Source organism: Notolepis coatsorum (assembly GCF_963971535.1).
Source record: "Notolepis coatsorum genome assembly, contig: SCAFFOLD_224, whole genome shotgun sequence".
Lineage (NCBI taxonomy): Eukaryota > Metazoa > Chordata > Actinopteri > Aulopiformes > Paralepididae > Notolepis > Notolepis coatsorum.
The window spans coordinates 351412-378103 of NW_028174698.1; the positions used below are offsets into that span (position 1 = coordinate 351412).

The window sequence follows — 26692 nt, forward strand, 5'->3', positions numbered from 1 at the left end:
GCAGGGACGTGCACAGGACTTTAGAGGGGCAGGTGCTCAAAGGCTGAAAAGGGCACTATACCTGTGTGTGTTTTAACCGAGCGCGCGTAGCGCACAAGCACAATTTTTTTTAGGGCCCTTTTTGGGCTCACTTATCTTTGAAATACACTTTTATCACTGACTTAAAAGGCCCATACATCTCCATAAATGTTCAGGGGGGAGGGAATAAGTGCTTACCCTACAGTTTCAAGTTTCTTTAATAGTTGTCATACAGAAGTACAGAATACTTTTATACAAAATGCTTCTTACTGTTACGCTCCAGAGACTGTGCAAGACAAGATAAGTATGAAATAGAATAACATAGTATAGCATGTAAATTAGAAGTAAAAAAAATGAGGTCACAGTGTTCAGTATAGGCATATGTACAATGTTCGATGCAGAATAGACGTAACTGAGTTACCATATAATATACAATACTATGCGGTGTACTAATATACAATACTATATAGTGCAAGGCAGAAATGAGCAAAGCACAGACCCCAAGAGCTGTATATTCTGTATTGTTTAATATAAATGCATTTTTTATTCCAATCCCGATTTGTATTTGAGATTCCCAAATCCCATCGGACTTGACTTCTTCGTGTCCCTCAGTAAGTATAATACCAGCATTCAACTGTATGCGCTACAGCGGTTTCTATCATCATCATCATCACCACCACCCACGCTATGCATAAAATATATAGGTCCGTGGAGAGGCACGCTGAGGAGGCAGTGCAAACTGCAATGGAATATGGGGCATCTCTCTCTTTACCTAATATTTTGATTCTATCCTGACATTTTTCAGTTGGAAGGGCAGTCTATATGCGTAACAAAAAAAAAATATATTTTTTTTCTTCAAAAAGGACATTTGTTAAAAAAAATAAAAATACCACTTTTTTATGAGGCTCAAAAAGGCAGGTGCTCAAGCACCCCTTGGGGTGTGTGTGTGTGTGTGTGTGCGTGCGTGCGTGCGACAGATACAGTACAGTGCTTCAAGAACAACACATACAGGCTTATTGTCCTGGCAGAAAATGTAACAGCACACACACACCTTTTTCTCACCTGTTCTACACCCGCCATGTTGCTATCCAAGGTGTTTGCTGACATTGCTATAACCCCATGTTGAGTGATTAGTATGGTCACTCCGGCAGGAAAGATCAAAATCTCGACTCGTAACTCTACTGTGTCGGGGGGGGGGGGGGGGGGGTAGTTTAATTGGGGAGAAAAGCCCCAATGACATCTGTTGTTTTAAAAATGTAATCTGGTATGTAATGGAGCACACGACACTACAATTCATTATCAAATGACACTTAAATTGCATATGACAAAACAAAAAGCACTTTGCATGGTTAAAATGTAAAGTGTTGCAAAACATCAAATTGGTAAGGAAACATTCAATGTTATGTCATCACTGGATAATCTTTGTACATATACACATATACATATACATACAGTATAAAGGAGCATATTCATTACGCACATAGTGGATGTTACAGAGACCGGGTCAAAGGGTACAACCACTGCCCATCCTGGCCAATAGAATAAATTGTAGCAAGTGGATGATTTTGTGTTGCTGGGTAACAACAGTACAAGACATAATAGTGTAAGGCTTCCGAGTGGGGGGTACAGGATATACAGTACAGTGCAAGAGATTAAAGGCTCCAATCAGTGATCCAAACAAAGTAATGGGTATCCCACTTTTGACCTTTGACCTTTCAAAAGGCTTTAGAGTAGATAAGTCACTGGTAATTTTCCAAAATGGAGACAAATTAGCCTGCTTGATAAATTCATGATAGTCTATATATTAAATGATCATTTAGCCTACTCTAATCAATGAAAAATAGAGTGGTGGTGTTTTCAGATGCAGCGTTTCTTGTCTTGTCCTTTGCGGCTCAAGCAATGCAGGATGGCAAGCAGAGCACGTCTACGGAGGAAACGTGAGCGTTGCACGTAAAAGGTGCAGCATTTACTCTGGGGAGGAGTATCGGCCGGCGAAAAGGATGCTTTTGCTGGGGTTGTGCTGGATGAAGAAGAGGAAGGGGTGGTCGGCGTAGAATCTCATGGGCATGCAGCACTCCATCATGACGCCGGCGGTGGCTGCGGCGGCCTCCGTGCCCTCCTCGTTCACCTCCACAAACGCCTTGTGGACCACCTTGGACAGCACCAGGTCACCGGCTGCAGACATGCCTGTCAGGAGCAGAGGAAGAGCTTCAAACGTGGGAAGTGAACAAGAGACACGAGGAGAGGACTCCGGGCTCATTCACATCTAATCACACAATGCGGGAATGCTTCTTTTGAATGAGGGGTAGTTACCGGTACTTCTTTTGAATGGGGGTAGTTGCCTCTTTTGAATGAGGGGTAATTACTTATTTTGGGGTAGTTGCCCCTTTTAAATGGGGGTAGGTGGGCTCCAGCAAATGTTGCCGCATGGGGTCGGCCAAAGAAACTGAGCAGAGATTTGGGCGAGGGGGGGTTCCATTTGTGAGTTCCACTCTTCAAAGATATGTTCTTTTACTCAAAATTAAATCTATACCCAGTAAAAGGTTGAGACGGTAGCAGCAATAGTTGGGGTTGTAGAGCGTATTGCCCAGTAGGCAGTGTGGCGGCTGGTGAAAATTATTCTAGGTGGGGCGGTGCCATATTCAATCAGTTTCAGTAACTACAGAACAGTATATGTTGAGGCTGAGACTCACTTTTTTTTGCCGGTAGAACATCACGTACAAAAAAAGAGCCGTCGCGCTTAACGGCACGAAAACATCAAACGCGGGCGTGAGGCGGGCGAGCCATCAGCGCTTCACTTTCGCTCCCATGTTAACGGGCGTCGCTGTTCACACCGGCCGCGGGCAGGAAGGGAATTTTTTCCGCTTCGGTTGGAATTCGAGGCGTGCGCCACGTGCATTTTCACAGAAATACACTCAATATCTGCATTATTACCACACATATAGATGTTGTTCAACCAGCTAATGTGTCTGTATCTTTCCCAATACAAATAAACCATACTATACTTTGTCAGGAGTACAGTCACTGATTTCATCATGCTAAACCGTGAGTGCCTGCGCGCGCCTCTGGTCTGTCCGACGTAACCAGTGATGCAGTCGTAATATGGGAACTGCCCACACGCCACGTGCACGCGCATACATGTTCCCTCAGTTGCGCACAGAACAGATGATTATTATGCATAAAAATGTTTTAAATGTAATTGTAGTTACAATTTCTTTAATTGAATTAACTTAAACTAGAAAAGTAAATACAAACTAAATTAACAATGTAACTTAGAGTTATTTTACAGAAGGACAGTAGGTATCCTATTATTATGCAAAGTCTAGGTGATAAGTGCCGGTGTTGTGGCCGCGTACTTATCGCACGGCGCGACGAGTGCGCGCGTGCACATCATTGCGCGCACTTCTGCCCTGAGTGACCTACTAACACGCCGTGTAACCGCGTGTGTGCACGACTGCATGCCTGGACGTAACCCTTCGAGAAGCTTTGTGGTCTGGGCTTGAACTTTCCATAAACCTGTCCATATATAAATCCATTTAGTTAGATCCAACACTGTGAATGTATCTTGTGATTATTATCAATTTCCGACGACGACAACTATTAGCGTTTAGTATTTCCTGGTGGACGTGATGTCACACGAACGCGATGCTCAGCCAATAGAGTGAATAGACAATTCGACAATGACTCTGTTTGGGGCGCTAGAAAAAGCACCCTTCCGGGGCTGTGTCCACAGAAAGCATTTTTTGAGCTGCCAGCTCCTTTCTGCCATTCATTTCTATGGTAAAGACACGCTAGGAGCGCTCCTCTTCCCTGCGCCGCGCCGCACCTCACGTTTTAGCGCTCTCGCCCGCTAGCGTTTTTTGGCGGAGCGCTCTAGGCGCCTCGAGTAGAAAATGTTTCCACATTTGCAGAGGAGCACCGCTCATCAATGTCACTTTTTTCGACCGATCAATCAAAATCGAGTAAGTGGCGGGACTAAAAAGATCAACAAACATGGCAGAGGAGAGGCCGATTCTTGCCGTGTCTGACAACCCAGTAATATACGACCTAAGGTATATACAATCTGTAACTGAGGGGTACAATTCCCTGACTGTATTGAGAGTATGGTATCATTAAACCACTACTGAGTTATGTACTTTAATTACTGGCCATACAGTACACGGTATATATGATGAACACCCACACAATAACACGGCTTAACAAAGAAAGTCCTGTTTAGAATATTTATTAGAAGAGCAGCAATAGTAGATTACAGTATTGAGAATTAGGGTCGTGCTTGTATGGCGAAGAATGTGCATAAATAGGTCAAGAGCGTAAGTCCATGAGCATATTACGATGGGGATAATTAATACCACCTGTAGCATAAGAATTATATAAGGCACACTCATAGGTCAGCTGGAGATACTAAGGGGGTTCCCTCCGGTTGTAAGCCAGCAGGGGGAGAGGAATTGTCGGGAGCAAAAGTCTGGATCAACGAGGAATAAAGAGACTCCAGGTACAGGAGACGGTGCAATAATCCCTTGGTCCTTAGACAAAGCAACAGCTATACTCCAGTATGCATTGCAGCATGGATGAAAGCTAGCCAGCCTCTGGGTCCTAGAGGCGGGCTCGACGGGGCTCCTCACAGGGTAGATCCCACACGGTAGTGGGGTAGACGGTTCTCTGCTCCAGCAGCCACAGTACCAAAGCAATATAATCCAGCCGAAAAGGGCTCTGCATTCGTCGGTGTAGGTTATCCAGTGTACATATCCACACGGTTCTCGTCTAGGACTCCTCGGATGGCGGCACAAGGTTAGGCCGCCCAGCCTGGATAAGCACACTAGCTCGGTACGATGAAACTGTGGTAATGCTGGTCACTGTAGAACGGTAGCCGCACGATACACTATACATAATAGACTATTACTTTATAATAGAATAAGTCGAACTCGACGATACAGCGTTAAACTCTGACACTTTAGCTATCAATTCGCACGCGGTCTCAAGGCTCTATTTAGGGGCAAAAAGGGCCCACTTCACAGCACGTTGTATCGTGGTGAAGGCTTCAACTTGTTGGGTTAACATGTTTTAGGATAAGTGCTTCTGTATCCACCTGCGACGTATTTATACGTAAGGTGAATAATCTAGTGCCAACCTCATTTCTGTCTCGTATTACTGCGCAAACCTGGGCATGTTGAGACATGTCTTAGCGGTGACTTTGAACTAGACATTGGGGGTATGGCCGTTGGCGCCTAGGGGGTCGCTGTCCAATAGGAGAACGAATATTATGGTCTGGCCTGTACCTAGGTAAAGGGATATTCCGTGTATATGTACAAAGAATATACAAGGGATATCAGACGATATACAAATATTATACAATATATCTCAAGTAATAAATATATATATTCGGTTTAATCTGACCCTTTGTAACACAATCTATAATGCAGATGACGCAACAATAAGCGCTCCCTGCGCTTTGGAATCGCTCTGGGCATTCATATCATTTGATATCCAAAGCGCTCCGCCTTGAAAAAAACGCTTTGTGGACACGGCGCCTCAGGCATCGTATTTGAAGACACTGATTGGCAAAATTTAGTTGCTAGGTGCATTTATGTTGCTCTGTGCATTTTTCAATTGGCTGCGTTGCGCAATGACGCCCAGTCAGTGGGGCAATATTTCTAGCGCCCCAGAAGAGAGCGGGGATGAACAGGACGCACAAACAATGATTTCTATTTTATATATTACACGTTATTGTTTATTTTAAACACAAACACACTTAAAATGAGTCATTTATATATAAAAAAGAATTATTATATTTTAGCGGTCGAAATCTACTATTATAGAAAAATCCAAAACCACTTTCCACCAGGGGGTGCGGCCGCCACTGCCATTAGAACATGAGTTCTGGAAAGGTTAGTCATGTGATTGCTTACTTATTAAAAATGGCTTTAAAGGACATTTAGGGAAATACATGTATTTGCCATCTTCCCCAGATTCAGACGAGAAGATTGATATCAGTTTCATCTCTGTGTGTCTGCAAAGGAGCAGCTTGCCTAGCTTAACACAAGGACTGGAAGCAGTAGGGAGCAGCTAATAAGTGTATTTCCCCCCAAAATGTGTGGAGTGGTCCTTTAAAAAGGGCAAAGCTAACAGCCATATTCCATATTCCCTCCTACCAGAGAAGTCACAGAGATCTCGTGAGAAGGCGTCCACCATGCCCATGCTGCTCAGGACCTCTTTCAGGTCACACGTCTTCTCCATCTTGAAACGAGGCAGGCCCACCTGAACTTCTACCATCATGCCTCGGCGGGTCCACTGCTTAAAGTTCTCATAAGTCAACTCCCTCTCCATCTGGGATGGGAATAACATCAGCATTTACTGTGTGTGTGTGTGTGTGTGTGTGTGTGTGCGTGTGTGTGTGTGTGTGTGTGTGTTTGAGAGAGAGTGTGAGTGTGTTGAGAGAGTGTGTGTGTGTGTTGAGAGAGAGAGTATGAGTGTGTGTGTGTGTGTGTGTGTGTGTGTGTGTGTGTGTGTGTGTGTGTGTGACCTACCTTCTCCAGTCCTGTGGTGTTGTCCTCCATCTCGTTGGGTAGAAAGATCAGCATACTGAGTTCCTTCCCTACATAAGGCAGCTCCAGGATCTGTCAAACACAGTTGACTGAACTGCTTACAGGTAATACAGTACATAAGGCAGCTCCAGGATCTGTCACACACAGTTGACTGAACTGCTTACAGGTAACACAGTAGAGTGAGATAGTAAGAATTGAATAGTCTCACATGAATATAGCTATAAAAAAGGCACTGCTTACATTCACTGATTGATTAGTTGCTTGTCTGATAGAGGGAGAACGATTGATTAGTAGAGAGAGAGGGTTGATTGAGACTAGCTGCCACATTGACTCCAAATAATCTATTATACATAGCAGCTGGATGCTAATATATACCGTTGATCGATTGGCTGTTTGAAATATTACCTGGCAGTTGAGGTCAGGGATGACGGCGAAATGGAACTTGGCCTTCAGGTTCATCATCTTCACTGGTTTACCCTCGTTCTGGAGACAGAGACAAACCACAGCCTTGTAGTGTTGATCACCGTTTTGTCGTTAAAGAGGTAGTTCACACTCCGTCTCTTTCTTTCCATTTTTCTATTCCTAATTTCCAATCGACCCACATGGATCTTAAAGGAACACGCCGACATTATGGAAAATAAGCTTTCCGCTTATCTTCTCCAGAGTCAGACAAGAAGATAGATACCAATGTCCTCTCTGTGCATTCAGTAGAAAACTATCCGGCTGCAAGCTAATTAGTGGAAGCGGATACGGATCAACTGGCCTCCAAACTCCAGGGATGTGTTTTTGCTGATCCATATCCGCTTCCATTTATTTGTGCTTGCAGTAAGATATCCTCTACCCCCCCCCCCCCCCCCCCCCCGCCCCCCACCAATGTACAGTTTCTTCCCCTTCGGATGTATATATTTTTTATGATCTCTTTTTACAACACAGTTCTGTATATCTGTATGTCTTGTATGTCATAAATGTCCTGATTAATTGAAAATGGGGGACCCCGATGTAAACAAGACGAAAGTATTTTTCTGGTCTGCATCCTCTTAGCAGTTGTTTTGTATTGAGCTGTACTGTATTGTGCCCATTCTGCAATCTGTTAATAAAGTTTTCAATCAATCAATCAATAGTTTTTCTACCGGACAGTAAGCACATTTCCCATAATGTCGGCGTGTTCCTTTAAGTTCACGTCACCGATTCTGAGATTCCGGCATCGGAATGGCATTCAAGAGGGCCTCTGATGAAACAACAAGGTAACTTGCTCTGAAGAAACGCTGGCTTTACACGCCTCATGACCTCAGACGAGGTTGCATGAAAGGACAAGCTGCTTTGAGATCATTTGGAGGACAGATTCACATCACATCTGACACCCCCACAGACCAGCACTGTACCAATGGAAGACATCACAGGTATCTAATGCATGTAACCTCTTGCAGGAGATAAAGCCCTGTTAAGTTATGCCTAGTAGACTTATCAGGGCTTGGCACCCGCAAAGTCCGCAATATTCCACGGAACTGCCTCTTACAATCTAGTGAAATTCCCCACCTTCCATCTCCGTCCGAGGACAGACGTTTGGCATACACGCGTAACCAATAGTCCTCTTTCGGTCCAATCAGTTGACAACCCATTTCCTGAGGAGCCTACACATGGTGCAGAGAGGAAGTGCAAGAGGACCCGCCTCCCTGGTGACATCACTACTTACCGTAATTTCTTGTCACCATTCTCCAAAAACATTGCTAGTCAAATCCTCCTTTCACAATAAGATTGAGGAATCTGCAAAGAACCTCCATAAACTATGCCATCCTGTCCTCCCTCCCTCTTCCCTTTCTGTGGAAGACGTTTCCTTCTTTGATAAAACGGTAGAGAATATCCACAGTTGTTTCTCCTATAGACCTCTCACGGGTGACGTATTTCCGGCTGCTCCCGTCTACTGTCCTACTGTAGCTTCCTCTGTGGTTCATGCAGCTGTGGTTCCCGTGAACAAGGCCTTCTAATATACAGTTCTCTCTCTGATAAGGCAGGGGATTTAGACATTCGGAGCTGCCTAAAATGGCCAAAACCAGCTCAGCATTGCAGATCAGGTCACCCGACGTCACCAGCGTCAGCGCATTCTCTGCAACATCCGGTCATTTAGGTCAGCAATTTGGCTTTAAAAAATTGGAACGTTAACAAAACATAAAATCCTTTGATGAAACGCAATTTCCCCATTAACCCCACATGCAGCATCAAAGACAAGATTACTCGTAACCAGGAAAGGAAAACACAGTTAATTTTCGCCATTGGCAAAATTACTAAAAACGCGTGAGTGGTCCCTTGGGCCCGCCACAATTTCAATGTCAGTCCAGGGATCCAAACTAAGTTTTCTAACCTAAGCTCCAGCCAACTCGACTCACCTTCTAAAAATGTATCCCTCACTGGTTAATCTTTCCAACAGTAAACAGATGTAGAAGAATCATGTTGTGCAAACAGGCGTGCCAAGCTTGTCATACCATTCACACTACCTACGTGTTTGGTTACGGTGCCATGGCAACCCACCCTCAACAGATAGCAGGTACCATACCGTACATTGAGCGAGGGTTGTGCAAAGTGCAAACATGCCAGAAAAGAAAAGACATTTTTATTATGTTCAGGTTGACAGGACTTGGCGGTTTGCCGAGCCCATTGTAAAACGCCTCGGTGTCCCAGAGCCTGCGTCGTCTTGACTGAAGCATATCACAAGAAACCTGCCCGCAGCTGCCCTCCATGAGGCTAAGATGACCCCCAGCTGCCCTCCATGAGGCTAAGATGACCCCCAGCTGCCCTCCATGAGGCTAAGATGACCCCCAGCTGCCCTCCATGAGGCTAAGATGACCCCAGCTGCCCTCCATGAGGCTAAGATGACCCCCAGCTGCCCTCCATGAGGCTAAGATGACCCCAGCTGCCCTCCATGAGGCTAAGATGACCCCCAGCTGCCCTCCATGAGGCTAAGATGACCCCAGCTGCCCTCCATGAGGCTAAGATGACCCCCAGCTGCCCTCCATGAGGCTAAGATGACCCCCAGCTGCCCTCCATGAGGCTAAGATGACCCCCAGCTGCCCTCCATGAGGTTAAGATGACCCCCAGCTGCCCTCCATGAGGCTAAGATGACCCCAGCTGCCCTCCATGAGGTTAAGAGGAGTGATTCAAGTTCATTTGAAAGAGTTGATTGATCAATAGATGTATAAATAAGCGCTGAACTTATAAATGTTTTACATGTTCTTTTTTTTTATCCACTTTTTCTCCCATTTTCTATATTTTCTCCCATCCCAATTTCATATCATCCAATTCAACCCTCCCCTGTCACGAACGCTGTTTCTTGCCTCCCACAAGCCGGCTGCAATGTGGACTAAGTCATACATAGCACAAGTCCCCTCCGGTACTTGAGGTAACAGCAGTCGCATCTTTTCACCTGCGCAGCTCGATCTCTCAGTGGCGAGGAGTAACGCGTGGGAGGCTCACGCTGCCCCCGACACTTCCTGATTCTACTGCGCAGGCGCACCAACCGACCTGTAGGAGTCGCTGTCCACAACGCCCGATCCCCACCCATCAGTTTCCCACCCCCTAATACGGCCAATGTGTATTAGTACGGACGACCAGCTAAACTGAAAGCAATGTGGAGCGCTGGGCTCGAACAGGCGAGCCCAGCGTCTCTGCATTCGTGGCGAGCGCCTTGCCCACTACGCCACGTAGCCGCCCTTGTTTTACATGTTCTTATTGAGCTGTTCCAGAGGAATTTCGGAATCTGGTGAAAACAGAGTATAACAACCCACAATAATTATACTACGCAACATGGAGCGCTTCCCACGGGACTCAGAGTAAAGCACTTGCGTGTATTTATTTTCGGGTTGATGACAAATGAGGTTGAAATCCTAAAAACCAATGGTCAATATGTTAATTTCAAATTAAAAATATTGTAACTGCTGATTTTAGAGACCTGTTACCTTGTTGATCTTGAACTGAGCGTCTTTGGTGTCTTTCTCGTCAAATGTTCTCTCCCATTTGCCTTTGAAGTAGATGGCATTGACCAGCACCAGTATGGTCAAGGGATCCACCACACCTTCATTCAGCAGATCCTTGATCTTATCTGGAATACAGGATAGAGACGACCACACAGGGGATCAGTGATGTCGTTTGAAGTAGTGGTCGATACAGATCATTGTTGAATACATTTAGCAGATATGAAAGTCTGATATTAAAAGGCCTCAAGGGATATTTTGGATTTTGAATCTTTTTCGGTAAGTTAGCATGACATGGTTGGTATCTGCAGATTCCTTGCGATCTCTAGGTTCATGATACCAGTGCTCTAATCTTCAGCTTTGGCCTGCAACAATGTTGCTAAGCTTTTGACATTAAATATTATATTAAAATATCTTTTCTCATAAGCATATTGCTAAACTTTGGAACAATATATAGCCCCTTATAAGCTAGCACTGAAGTGCTCCAATACCATGGTTCTTAACTGGTGGGTCGCAACCCCTGTTTTTTTAAAGAGTTTAGGGGGGGAAAAGGTCTACAGAATTTATGATGTTGCGCTTTTATTTTGAAAGACATACGTTTCCTGTGACGTAACTTAATGTCTAAGGAAAAAGGTGGGCCCTGAAACTCAACCAGTTGAGAAGCACTGCTCTAGTGAACTCTCACTTCATATGGTACCATTATGTTCACTCCTTCACTAGATCTGACCCACTAGAGCCCATGAAAGACGGTAATGTGTCAGGATGATATTTGATAATCGGCAGATACAGATTTTCTAGAGAAAAAAACTGCAACATCTACAAACCAATATATCAGTCAACCCTTAGTTTCAAGCTGAACAGACTAGAGCAATAATAAGCTTTGGACCTTTGAAAAAATCTGAACCTTGTAGACCAATAGATAGCATGCTTATTCAGTGTAGCTGTACCTGGTTCAGTCTACAATGGTCCTCATTTCAAATAGCAGTCTTAATTAGTGCATCTTAACGTTCTGGTGTGTGTGTGTGCTTGTGTGTGTGTGTGTGTGTGTGTGTGTGTGTGTGTGTGTGTGTGTGAGAGAGTGTGATCTACCTTGTGTCTGTTTCTCCACCCAGCTGTTGATGTTGAGCCTGGCAGCTTCATGGTTACTGGCGAAGTCCACAGACTCCAGCTCAGAGTTGTAATGCTTCCTGGTGTCATTCAGGAACTCCTGCAAACATCAATCGTTACAGATGCCGCCACTGACACAGAAGGAGATGTATGCTTGCTCGGTCACGCCTTAATACCTATCAAAATCACATTTAAAAGGAACACGCCAACATTTTGGGAACTTAGCTCATCGTCTTCTCCAGAGAGAGACAAGAAGATAGATACCAGTTTCCTCTCTGTGCGTTCAGTAGAAAGCTATCTGGCTGCATGTTAGCCTAGCTTAGCACAATGAATGGAAGCGGACAGTGCCGGTTAGCCTTCGGGAGAGGCGTTAGTTGGACAATGCCTAGGCTAACCGGCACTGTCCGCTTCCATTCATTGTGCTAAGCTAGGCTAATGTGCAGCCAGATAGCTTTCTACTGAACGCACAGAGAGGAAACTGGTATCTATCTTCTTGTCTCTCTTTGGAGAAGATGGTAAGATAATTTCCCAAAATGTTGCAGTGTTCCTTTAAGACCTTTTTATGATTAAATGTAAGACTTTTTAAGACCCCACGGGAACCCTGTAACATCCATTCAGTCATTGGTTGATCCATCCATCCACTCATTCTTACAGAGTAAAGTTAAAGATGATCCCATGTGTTTTCCATTCCTTCACGCATAGCTTTCATTGCTACCGGTGTCATTCATGCTACCAAGGACTTGTGTCTCTCCTAGGCTGAAACCTTTACCTCAACCATGTTTCCAAACGTAGTGAGTTAACATACTTACATAAACATGGAGCTGCGCGACACATAAACCAGGGGTCCCACTCTTTTTGAGAAATCATTTTCCAGGACATTTCCAGGAGACGCGTGTATATTTTCCCCAACGGAGTTTCACTTCAGTGTTCGGTTTGCGCGATCTGATTGGCCACTGACGTTTTTTTCAGAGCCAATCGTGTTACTCCTAACAATCGTGCCAGCAGGCTGTTACCCTAACCCTAACCTTAACCAACTAACCCTAACCTTAACCAACTAACCCTAACCTTAACCAACTAACCCTAACCAACTTCGAAAGAGAGCGACTTCGAAAGAGTCGCCAAGCTTAACCAGTTTGTTAGGAGTAACGCGATTGGGGCTGAGAGAAACGTCAGTGGCCAATCAGATTGCGCAAACCGAACGCGGAAGTGAAACTCCGTTGGGGAAAATATATACGCATCCAGGACAGCACTTGCTCACAAATGGTCATATTGCATGTTGCTTATTGGAATAATATACCGAGAAATATAACTATGGTAAGGAACAAATTTATGTTTAAAAAAATAGTTAAAAATTGCGCTCATGAATAATGAGTTAAATTTTGGTCATTGACTTATTATGGAAATTAGTATGGAAATATAAAGGTGATCGGTGACTTGAGAAAAGTTATGCTATATTATGAGTTAAAATCATATAAATGATTTTGATCCGTTTTGTTCTTATGGACTGACTATGTCATTTGTATTTTATGGTTGGAGAATTGTGATATCTGACTCATGAATATTGAGTGAGCTTTGATTCACTGTTTTGTTTGTTGTGATGTTTTCTTGTGAGTACTTTCAATGTTTGCGGTTTTATATTTTTATTTAACTTTTTTTTGTGTTTGTATTTTTAATGTTTGGACCCCAGGAAGAGTAGTCTCACTTTGGTGTGTAGACTAATGGGGATCCACAATAAAACATATCATTTACTGGTAGTATTGACACATTTAACTCCAGTTTTATTTCTCCTTTTTTAATGACGCAGGGTTCATGATGAAGTATCTCCCGTTCATTCCAGGTGACTGCTACAAGTTTCTTTAATAGTTGTCATACAGAAGTACAGAATACTTTCATACACTCTTCACTGCTAACTGTACAATAAGGTCATCTTGCCTCCTCTTGTTGTTCGCGGTTTGTTTGTTTCTTTACTTACAAGCTCTCCTAAACAAATAATACACAGACATGTTCTGTGTTACACTTGCTTGAATTGCGGCAATTACAATACTCCAAACTCATAATGCATAATCCAGATCCCTCATATGAACTAAATGGAAAGACACCTTTCTGACAGAACGCGTCACAAACCACGTGCCACAGACGACAAGTCACTCACTCAGCTCATAGAGAACACAGTAATTCAGCGTAAATGACGTGTGTAGGATTTTGCAGCACTTTAAAAATAAAAGAGGACAATAAGCATGAGCTTGTCAAATGCCATGACGGGCCAAAACAAAGGGAGCATGGGCCCCAAATTGGGTGGCACTGCTATAATCCTACAGACAGTCCAGTTTAAAACAAAATACACACCTACATTTATATAGGCGATCTGAGTCAGGAGAAAATACAATAAAATATTTCCAGGATAACAGATATTTCCCCCCCCCCCAGGATATTTGGTAATTTCAGTCCATTTTCCAGGTTTTCCATGACTGGAAATCTAGTCTCTGAATTTCCAGAATGAGGGGCACCCCCGATACACTCTCTCACACACACACAAACACACCTGAACAAAGTCAAAGGACTGCTGTCCATACAGTCTGTTGGCCAGGCTGAGGGAGTACGGAGCACCAGGCTTGTTCAGGTCACCCATCAAACTGCCGAAGCTCGCATGGATGTCTTCCTTGGACTTGTGGAGGTGCAGCGACTGTGGACCATCAGAGGAGACAGAAGTTACAAACACCACAACGTTGCAGAAATGTATTGAACCTAGGGCTGGGCGATAAAACGATAACGATAACTATCGCGATAAATTATTTCCTCGAAATAAACATGAAACGTGGTCGCAAAGTTTCGATATATCGATTTCCAAGCTTGGCTCCGTTCAGCCTCGGCTCAGCACACTCACTAACAACAACCAACGTTACGTGATGACGTGACGTGCATACGCACAACAGCTAACAACCAATCAGTGAAGGAGATGGCCGAGAGCGAACGAGATCCGGAAGGAGACCCAGAGGTACTAGGACTCACTCAACAACAAGGCTTGCTAGGCTAATTAGCTTGCACAGCGTTGTTTTATATATTTACGTGCCGAGTATGTGTGTGTTTTGAATTCTGAGGCCACGTTTAAGTAGTGTGGGGTATACAGTGGACGTCGTTTCAATATATTTTGGCGGAAGAGAGTATTTTAGTGTCATATTTAGCACATTGTCGTGGAATACACCGCTTAGAAGCAACAGGCTGGCTAGGATACCTAGCTTGCACGGCACTGTTTTATATATTTACGTGCCGAGTATGTGTGTGTTTTGAATTCTGAGGCCACGTTTATAGTAGTGTGGGAGTGGACGTCGTTTAAATATATTGTGGCGGAAGAGAGTATTTTAGTGTCATATTTATTGTCATGAGATACTCCGCTTGTCGGCTAACTGTTAACGTGCGCGGACTGATGACGACATCAACTCGACTTGAGACATTCGCAGCAGCATATTAGAAGTTAATTAAACTTGACAGACATTATATCGACGATAATTATCGATATCGAATTATATGAAAATAATTTTATAATTTTATCGCGATAACATTTTTGGTCATATCGCCCAGCCCTAATTGAACCCATTCCGACGTGTAGTCTTGGGTTAGGATGTCCTATAGGAGCAACTCTGAACTATTAGCCCATGTGGTTCATCAGCACACCAGAGAACACCAGCCCTGCAAGTGTAGCCCAAGACAGGAATATGAAGGGGGAACACATTTGTGCACAGAGCACAGTGGAGCCTAGATACTTAACACCACACTGCTGTCGGTTTCAACGCCAGAATTCAGGAGTGTGTTTGCATCAGACACACTTATGTATCAGACATGCTTCTTTATTAAATAGAATAATAATATTCAAGTAATCATTTATTCTCATGATATAGACTGGTCTGATTTGACTGTTTTGTTGGCGAGGTCAAATGTGAAAATAATGCCCCGTCCTGTGTGCAACCACCCACTCCTGTTGCTTCTGTTTTGAAGACAGATGCTCATCAAAAATGGATAGGAAGTAGTAAACGTGCAACAAGAACATAACAAGACTGTAGCATGTTACATTATAACCCTGGAAACGGAACAGGAGAGGACATCTGGATCATGTTACATTATATAACCATGGAAACGGAACAAGAGAGAACATCATTCCACTAGATCGTGTTACATTAAAAACCTTGGAAAGTCCCACTCCGGAGCACAGAAAAGGAGAGATGCGTGTTAGTCCTCCCTTGCCTCCTCGTTTGACACTAATCAAGGAGGCATGGAGACAAGCGAGGGAGCGAGAGAACATGCGAGATTCCACCCGGGACCACCTTTAACCCCTCGTCGTTGTCACGTTCTCGACTAAAAGCTCCTTTCAACCACCACGCGCCCCCAGGCGTCATCGGTGAAACGCCCTTTGACCTCCTGGTTGTTAGTTAGTTAGTCTTTACTGCAGTACTCAGTTACCACCTTCAACAGGTGTGGCGGGAGGCGCATGTCCGTCTGTTGCTGCATCTGCATCTGCTGCACCGCTCCTCTCCTCTCTGTTTTGTTTTTTACATGAGAACAATATTGGTGATTTTTAAGCAGTTTGGGGCGTTCCCATCCACCATCCGAAGGTCTGATTTGACATCATCCTATCAACAACCAAGCGAGTGGCAGAACAATACTTTGTTACACAGTATTAAATCAGTAGATGCAACGTGTCATAGTCAATTGACATTCTGGAATATGGCAGCCATCTTACCTGGTTCCAATTACAGCACGGTGAAAGAGGCGTATGTTGTCTATATAATCATTGTATTTTTCTTACAGTACACCAATCATGTTTTTTATTCAAAGTAATGAGTGTAAGACAGCTGTATATGTCTAGAATGAAACTAAAAAATATTTTTTAAATATAAGAACTGTCTGGTATTCTGAATGGCTAATATACTACATTAAGCAATATCTTTTATGTAGAAATCCTAAATAGATTCGGTAATCAGCATTATGGCCTATATTGGCAGCCAATTATAATCAGAAACACACCTGCTGTATATTAATAAATGTATTACCTTTGAGTTCTAAGTTAGCTTAGCTAACATTAAATGTTTGCTAACAGATCAATGTTGTTGAGAGCTAGCAATCAGCAATAACATTTGACTCAGCTGGTCAGTTAACGTAACTTAGCGAACCATAAAGTTACCTAGTTCAATAACATTCTGTAGTTTTAATTGATCCATATGTAAAAATATATATTATGTACAAATAAATCTCTCATCTACTCTATACTGACATGTGGAAAGTGATGCCAGTGTCCCTGGTATCGTTGGTCCTTTTAGCACTGCACAAGCATAATTGCAGCCCATAGACCTGTTCGCTGTATACGTCAGACTCTGTGTGCGTGCGCATCACCGGAGCAGAAAGGAACGTAATCCTGGTCAGAACAGAACAACAGGGCAGACTACAATATATTTGCATTTGTTAGCCATGCTAGAGATCTAAAAAACCAATCCATGCCAAAGCTAGATATGTAAAAGGTGAAAGACACACTCACAGCCATGCTGATTTGGCTAAATGACATCCAGCTGTTTTAGTTTGAAACAACTTTTAGTCAGGGGAGTTTGCGCAGGTCCGAGGCAACTTAGTCACGTCACGTGACTCAGTTGGTATTGCTGATTGGCTCGAACACGGTATGTTTGTAAACAGCGAACAGGTCAGGTGTCTATAGGGAGGTGTAGTCTGACGTCACTGGTTGTTCCACCCGTATAGGGATTTATCATTGGGAAAATGGATTATCGGCTATTGTATCAATTCTGCCGCATGGAAATTGAAAAGCGTTCCATTTTTGCACAAAATGAGTTCCCTTCTATCACTTAACATTATTGTTTAAGCATTTTTGGTTGAAATAAAATTTGGCTATTTTTTTATGATTAATTGCGAATCTTTTCATGTTGAGCTATAGATTGTGGATGAATAAGCACAGAAAGGTACACCATGCAAATGTTAATGCTTTATTTGTTTTAAACGAGACGATTTAGAAATGGGCAATGGGGAAATACATTGCGGTGGAACACGAAAAACGGCAATGACGTAACCTCTACACCTCCCTATTGTAAACAATACCCGGGAAAAAAGGTTAGAGACCCACCGCTGTGGAGGAAGGGTGCACTGCATTTACAACACAAGACAAAATAAGAGCAACAGGGCATGCGGCACAATAATCCATTATCTTGTTTTCATGATTGTGGGATGACAAACATTGTTATTTAAACTGAAACTTGATTAATTGCCCAGCCCTACTATGTGTTTAAACACCTAGCCCTACTAGAGAAGCTTCTATCCTCAGGCCATCAGAATGCTAAATGACAATAACACTATGTAACAACCATCAAATGCACACACATCCACACGCTAGGGATGGGTACCTTTCACATTTGAACCGATACCGGTACCGGTACCTGTGAATCGATACCGGTACCCAACGGTACCTTTTTTCGGTACTTTAGTCTCAAGAAATTTTATTTACCTACCTCAGTCGTAAAAAAAAATCCAAACTTCAAATAACTACAATTTCGACAGTTTTCGGCTTGTCATTGCTCCGACTGCTTTGTTGTTGAATCAAGTCAAATCCTAGGTAAGCATATATTGTGCGTGTGAACGTTGACATGAAAAGAAAAAAGTAAAAAAAAAAAAATTAAATTCGGTTTCTCACTTGATTCGATACTCGGTAGTACCGACGTGTTTCGGTTCGGTACCTCAAAAGTACCGAATTCGGTACCCATCCCTACCACACGCACACACTCACTTTAAACAAACAACTCACTGCAGCACCCACTTTAGAACACCTAAACACACTTTATATTTATTGGTAAAGAATTTGCACTACAACCCATACCTCATTACACCTTACTGTAAATTGTACCTAAATTGTACCTCATCCCATTTCTGCTTTGTATTGTATAGTATATTGTATTGGAACTCAGTTACTTCTACTCTGCATTGTACATTGTATATATGTATACATACATTAATGTCTACACGGAGACAGTGCTGGACTTTGTTCGTACTTTGGTGGAAGAAACAATCCCCACTACCACAATTGGAGTTTACCCAAATCAAAAACCCTGGGTAGACAAATCCGTCCGTGAAGCTCTGAAAGCGCGCACCAAAGCATACAACGACGGCCTGGTGGCAGGCAACATGAATGACCACAAGGTGGCGCGATACAATGTAAGGAGGACAGTGACAGAGGCAAAACGGCGCTACAGGGATAAAATTGAACTCCAGTTTGAACAAGCTGACTCTAGAGCTATGTGGCAGGGGCTCAAAACGATGACAGACTACAAAGGCACCTCCCTCAAACTGAACAGTGACATCTCCTTAGCAAATGACCTCAATACCTTCTATGCGAGGTTTGATGCTGGTAATAACAACACCAGCCCACAAGCCACGGCAATGGGGGGGGGGGGGGGTCTGCTGCTGATGGAGACTCAGTGTTCAGGGTAACAGAGCATGAGGTGAGGCGGACCTTTAAAAAAGTGAATATCAGGAAGGCAGCAGGACCGGACGGCATCCCCGGCCGCGTCCTAAAAGTCTGTGCTGACCAACTGGCCCCGGTATTCACTGACATATTTAACCTGTCCTTAGAACAGGCTGTCATCCCCACCTGCCTGAAGAAGTCCACTATTATCCCTGTACCCAAAAAATCCAAGCCTGCTTGCCTCAACGACTACCGCCCTGTAGCTCTCACCTCCATAGCCATGAAGTGCTTTGAGAAGCTAGTAAAGGGCTACATCTGCTCCTCCCTCCCCATCAACATGGACCCCCTGCAATTTGCATACCGCCCCAACAGGTCCACGGAGGACGCCATAGCCCATGTGCTGCACACAGCAGCATCACACCTGGACAAGAGGAAGGGGAACTATGTGAGAATGCTATTCATCGACTACAGCTCGGCACCACAGTGGTGGTGGGCCTGATCTCTGCCAACGACGAGAGGGCCTACCTGGAAGAGGTCAAGGTCCTGGCGGGATGGTGCCAGGAAAACAGCCTCTCCCTGAACGTCAGCCAAACAAAGGAGATGATTGTGGACTTCAGGAGGTCGGGGGTCAAGGACTACAGCCCCCTCAGCATCGACGGGGCACCGGTTGAGAGAGTGAACAACTTTAAGTACCTCGGAGCCTACATATCCGAGGACTTGACATGGACCACACACATTGACAGTGTTGTGAAGAAGGCACGACAACGCCTCTACTTCCTCAGGCGCCTAAGGAAGTTCCAAGTCAGTCAGAAGATCCTTAAGAACTTCTACTCATGTACAATAGAGAGCATCCTGACTGGCAACATCACCTCCTGGTTTGGGAATAGCACTGCACAAGACCGAAGCAGACTACAAAGAGTGACACGTTCAGCCGAACGCACAATTGGAGGGAGGCTCCCCACCCTCCAGAACATTTCCAACAAGCGGTGCAGGGGCAAGGCTAAGAGAATCATTAAAGACTCCAGTCACCCGAACAACTGCCTCTTTGAACTGCTGCGGTCAGGCAAGCGATACCGGAGTCTCAAGGCGAGCACAGAAAGACTCAGAAGAAGCTTCTATCCCCAGGCCATCAGGCTGCTCAACGAACAATGAACACTACAGTACACAACAACCATCAAACGCACATAGCACACACATCCACACGCACACACTCACTTTAAACAAACACACTGTAGCACCCACTCCCCACACTTAATAGCACACACTCACTTTAAACAAACACACTGTAGCACCCACTCCCCACACTTTATATTTATTGATGAAGGATTGCACTACAACTCGTACACCTTACTGTAAATTGTACCTAAATTGTACCTCATCCCATTTCTGCTTTGCACTATATAGTATTGTACATTAGTACACTGCATACTAGTATTGTATATTATATGGTAACTCAGTTACGTCTATTCTGCATCGAACATTGTACATATGTCTATACTGAACACTGTGACCTAATTTTCTACTTCTAATTTACATGCTATACTATGTTATTTGATACTATCTTGTCTAGCACAGTCTCTGGAGCGTAACAGTAAGAAGCATTTTGTATGAAAGTATTCTGTACTTCTGTATGACAACTATTAAAGAAACTTGAACTTGAAACTATATACTGAACACGTTTGTCTACGTACTTGACTTCTATTTTATACTTACTATACTTATTTTATACTTATCTATTTTTATCTAGCACAATCTCTGGAGCAAAACAGAAAGAAGCATTTTATATAAAAGTATTCTGTACTTCTGTATGACAACTAATAAAGAAACTTGAAACTATGTGTTTAAACATCTAGCCCTACTATATGTTTTAAACACCTAGCCCTACTATGCGTTAAACACCTAGCCCTACTATATGCGTTTAAACACCAAGGTGAGGAGACGCTCTGCAAGACGAGGTCGCTTCACGTCTCTCCCCCGTGTACCGGAGAGAGCCGGCCCACAAAGAGTCCACCTGCTTTCATCTGTGGTCCAAGGATCGCCGGCGCATTGAACGGCACTACAGTGGGTTCACCTGGGATACCCTTGGCCGGATGAGGCAGCCGGATTCTACCCCCCCCCCCCTTCCTACTCCTGTCGGCTTACAAGCGACTGGATTAACCCCCTCTAGTGTATCCAGTATATAATCATTAAAGTATCATTGCTGTTATTCCTTAAACTATTCCAGGTCGTATATGTACCACCTGCGCCTTCAGAGATTGGACATTCTCTATTGATATACCGACGAATACTCTTGCCATAAAAGTGCATACTAATTCCATTCATAAATGTGATTGATTTGATTAAGTGCTTGCTCTACACACCATCGCTGTGTAGAAATAAAGACCTATTTCTAATTCGTACATTTGTGTTGGATCCGTTTCATCTACGTGACAGTGTTCATCATAATATATTTATGCCGTGTACTGGGTGGCCGAATATTAAGTACAAAGGTAGTGGTAGTAAGTATTATATCTAGTAATACAGTCAGGGAATTGTACCCCTCAGTTACAATATGTGTTTAAACACCTAGCCCTACTATATGTGTTTAAACACCTAGCCCTACTATATGTGTTTTAAACACCTAGCCCTACTATATGTGTTTTAAACACCTAGCCCTACTATATGTGTTTTAAACACCTAGCCATACTATATGTGTTTAAACACCTAGCCCTACTATATGTGTTTTAAACACCTAGCCCTACTATATGTGTTTAAACACCTAGCCATACTATATGTGTGTAAACACCTAGCCCTACTATATGTGTTTTAAACACCTAGCCCTACTATATGTGTTTAAACACCTAGCCCTACTATATGTGTTTTAAACACCTAGCCCTACTATATGTGTTTAAACACCTAGCCCTACTATATGTGTGTAAACACCTAGCCCTACTATATGTGTTTAAACACCTAGCCCTACTATATGTGTTAAACACCTAGCCCTACTATATGTGTTTAAACACCTAGCCCTACTATATGTGTTTTAAACACCTAGCCCTACTATAATGTGTTAAACACCTAGCCCTACTATATGTGTTTTAAACACCTAGCCCTACTATATGTGTTTAAACACCTAGCCCTACTGTTGTGAAGGGCCAGATTAAACCGAATATATATATTTATTTATATATATATATTTAATTGTATTTGTATATTCTCTAATATTCCCTGATATCCCTTGTATATTCCTTGTACAATATGCATTGAATATCCATTCTAGCCTACTGAACATCCCATAATAGTCTCCATTCTACTATTGGTCGAGACCTTGGTGCCAGGCTGCCATACCCCTCAGACCCAGTTCAAACGTACCGCTCCACATGTACGAACAAGTCCTAGTTCCGCGTAGGAATCTGGCTACCGCACCACTAATGGGACTATTTGTTCATAGTGCGTATATATACTGCGCTACTAAAGTAGGACTTCCTTTTCAGTCCAGTTTCTTACCCTCCAATAGAGTCACAGACGTAAAGCCTCCCCGCGACGCCACGTGTGGGAGTAAGGCCAAGTTCGCCTACCATCGGTATTGAGACATCGTGTATATTAATATTTGAATAGTCATATTTGGCACTATATCGTCGAGTTGGACGTAGTCTATTAAGCTAATAATAGTCTGTTAATATATAGTGCTTCGTGCGGTGAGAATACTACCGTAGTCAGTACCCCATCGTTTCGGGCAGAGAACTGGCTGCTTACCCGGGGTGGTTGACCCCATGTGAAGCTGCACCCGAGGAGCCCTAGAGCCGACGAGCGAGTGGACCTGTATACCGGATTATTCTACCGACGACAGCCCGCCTTCCCAGGCACGGATTATGCTTTGTATACTTCGATTATTCCATGGATAAAGACCCCCGACACTGCCGTGTGTTGGAACCCCCCCCCCCTGGAGAGGACGCAAGGTGAGGAGACGCTCTGCAAGACGAGGTCGCTTCACGTCTCTCCCCCGTGTACCGGAGAGAGCCGGCCCACAAAGAGTCCACCTGCTTTCATCTGTGGTCCAAGGATCGCCGGCGCATTGAACGGCACTACAGTGGGTTCACCTGGGATACCCTTGGCCGGACGAGGCAGCCGGATTCTACCCCCCCCCCCCTCCTACTCCTGTCGGCTTACAAGCGACCGGATTAACCCCCCCCTAGTGTATCCAGTCTTATAGTCATTAAAGTATCATTGCTGTTATTCCTTAACTATTCCAGGTCGTATATTTACCACCTGCGCCTTCAGAGATTGGACATTCTCTATTGATATACCGACGAATACTCTTTGCCATAAAAGTGCATACTATTTCAATTCATAAATGTAATTAAGTGATTAAGTGCTTGTTCTACACACCATCGCTGTGTAGAAATAAAGACCTGTTTCTAATTCGTACATTTGTGTTGGATCCGTTTCATCTACGTGAGAGTGTTTATGATAATATATTTATGCCGTGTACTGGGTGGCCGAATATTAAGTACAAAGGTAGTGGTAGTAAGTATCATATCTAGTAATACAGTCAGGGAATTGTACCCCTCAGTTACAATTGGTCCTTCGAGCCGGAGGGTAATTAGTGTAATATTAATATAGTGTTATTAATATTGAAATGGCCTATGATGAACACTCCACGAAACGATCCTCCTAACCAACGCCCGCAGCGCAAACGACGGCTCCCTCAGTACTTAGAGGCTTACGCTGTCAGTCAACAACCTAGTCTTCTACTAACAGTAAACGCGGTAAAACTAGAAAGTAAAAGTATGTCTAACCCCAACGCCCAGACTACCCCGACCATAGAGGCCCCTACGGGCTCTAATGTAACTGACCAAGTTCACGGTGGGGACCAGTGGGAACCAGACATGACTTCACACCCCGCCAGTACTGAAGAAGTAGTCCCCGATGAGTCCCGGGAGGAATACAACGCTACCGAGAGAGAACTCGGCACGGAAGAAGACGGGGAGAGCACCGTGGAGATAGAACTCCAAGGCTCCGCAAGGAGTACCCCGAGGGAAGGCTCCCCTATACAACCGCCTTCTCCCAGCGAGGCAGAGAGGACCCTACAGCAGGCCTTCCTCATCAGCCTGAACGCCGCTGCTGAACGCGACCGACTGCAGATCCAGCAGCGAAGCGAACACGAGCAGATACGTCTAGAAATAAGACGCATTCAGATGGAAGAGAATGTGGCCCGAGAACGAGCCGGTGCTCAACGGGACGCAGCGCGCGACAGACAGCAGTCGCAACTAATAGAACAGCTGATCAGACGGACAACACCCTCTCCCTCCGCCAGAGGCTCCAGGAACTCGTCTAGACACACCTCCAGGGCGGCATCCCCTAGCCGAGTAAACAACCCTGAACTTGACCAACAGACGAGGTCTATACCCCCCACAGACCACCTCCCCCCACCGGTCCAAGCGAGACCTAGCAACCGGGAAGGAGCAGCATATCCTGTGGAGAGGCTAAACCAGAGACTACAAGCACTGGATGACCTAACTGAAGACGAAGAGGAAGAGGAGGAGAACCACGCCCGAAGACAGCACAGTACTCTACCGGACCAGGAGGCCCGGTACAGCCCAGGCTATACTCCCGCGGAGCTGCGCTACAGACCCCCGACTCTATACCCGGGTGAGCACGACCCGCACCGAGGAACAGCACCTGGACAAGCGGGCCATGGTACACTGCCGGTACCAGCCCATACCAAGGAGCGGGAGGAGACTCGCCTAGGAGGCCTCTCCCCCAACGCTCGCCGATGTATCCACAGTCAGCGTCATACATTGGCACGCCTATGGTACCCGACTTCACCCAAGAGAACCGGGCCCAGTATACAGAACTCCGCATGTGTCTGGAGACCATGTTGGTGGATGTATTGGATGAACGCCACAAATACGCCATCCTACTGAAGCACTTAAAGGTACCCCGCGCACATAATATAGCGCTCGCCTACGCGACTTCCACCACCCCATACACAGCAGCGCTGGTAGCACTGGACCAGAGGTATGGGTGCATATGGGATTACGTGATCCAGGAGATCCGACACATCGACCGCTTACCCCCAGCAATAGACAATCGAGCACTGGACGACCTGTCCATCAGAGTGCAGTCCCTGGTAGGGATGTTGGGAGCGCAAAGAGAGAAGGGGAGGCATGAACTTTACGCCAACTCAAATGTGGAAAGGATCCTGGAGAAGCTGCCGCCCGCTCGTCAGGAGCGCTTTAGGCGGCAGAGGGACCACAGAGACCCGAATGGCCCCGAACCGAACCTCCTCGATCTAGCAGACTTCCTGGCGAGAGAAGTCAGCAGCCTACGGCTAGATACATTCGGACGGAGCACCCCTGGCTCCAGAGAAGGAACCAGACGACTAAATGATGGAAGAAGATCGGTGACTGTGATGCACCAATCGGAGTCAGTACCGAGCAGCAGGAGCCACAGTACCCCCTCCAGAACGGAGAAGTGGAAGATAGTGTGCCCCTACTGTGAGAAAGAACACTGGCTAGCGCAATGTGACTCCTTCCCCAAGCTGAACGCGGAGGAAGCAGGTCAATGGATAAAGTCCAACAAGCGCTGTTTTCGCTGTGCGCGCTCACACATGGCAGCCGAATGCCGCTTAAAGAAAAGGTGCACCAAGTGCGATGGAGCCCATCTGGACATACTTCACGACAGTAACAGACGGCGCCCTTCACCTGCACCATCCAGCCGCAAAGCGAGCGTCATGTACATCGATCCCGCCAGCAGCAGTGGAGCCCGAGTACTCCTAAAAGTAGTGCGTGTGACACTAAGCTACCAGAATAAAGTCCTGGACACTTACGCCGTCCTCGATGACGGGTCAGAGAAGACCCTGCTGCTCGCCTCCGCTGCGGCCCAGCTAGGGCTGCGGGGAAGCGAAACCCAAATGACAATTCGGACAATAAGACGAGATTTGAAGACGATAAAGGGCGAGAATGTCTCATTCTCTATCGCAGCAAGCGGCCAGCCTGAGCGACGGTACCAGATTGCAGACGCTTTCACCAGCCAAGAAATAGGACTGTCGCGGTACACATACCCCGTCGCCAAGCTGATGGAGAAATATGCACATCTGCGCAAGTTACCGATCCCGCTCATAGACAATGCTATGCCGACCCTGTTGATAGGCTCCGACCATGCAGACCTCATTGTCCCGATAGACCGGGTTCATACCGGACCCCGAGGCTGTCCTGCAGCAGTCGAGACCCGTTTGGGATGGACTCTCCAAGGCCCGCTCGCCAAATCTCTCAACCGAAGTACAGCCACTAGATGTCTCCACTCCCGAGTCACAGAGGGAGAAACCGCACTCCTGCAACACGTAGAGCGGCTATGGACCTTGGAACAAATGCCCTTTAAGAACGGAAAGAAAGACATTCGCTCTAAAGATGACATTTACGCCATTCACCTCCTCGAGACAGGGACCAAGAGAGTCCCGGTCAACGGCGTGTTGAGATACGCCACGCCACTCCTGCGGCGAGAAGGAATGCCTACTTTCCACGCCAAGACAGACGCCACAGAACGGTACCTGCTGAACACAGAGCGGCGCTTAGCCAAGAACCCCGCCCAAGAGAGTGTATACCGCGCTGAGATTGAGAAGC

At 45.1% G+C, this 26692-nt stretch overlaps 1 protein-coding gene across 1 annotated transcript in view; it reads right to left on the reverse strand.

The window, feature by feature from the left end:
• Nucleotides 1–523: 523 nt before the first annotated feature.
• Nucleotides 524–26692, reverse strand: part of LOC311247490 (leukocyte elastase inhibitor-like) — a 38478-nt gene continuing 12309 nt past the window's right edge. The window contains exons 3-9 of the mRNA XM_084338531.1: nt 14178–14318; nt 11618–11735; nt 10514–10656; nt 6969–7046; nt 6546–6635; nt 6171–6345; nt 524–2205 (exon numbers count right to left, since the gene is read on the reverse strand). Of these exons, the coding sequence (XP_084194657.1) occupies nt 1985–2205; nt 6171–6345; nt 6546–6635; nt 6969–7046; nt 10514–10656; nt 11618–11735; nt 14178–14318 (966 nt within the window). The 3' untranslated portion in view covers nt 524–1984. The remainder of the gene's footprint in view (nt 2206–6170; nt 6346–6545; nt 6636–6968; nt 7047–10513; nt 10657–11617; nt 11736–14177; nt 14319–26692) is intronic.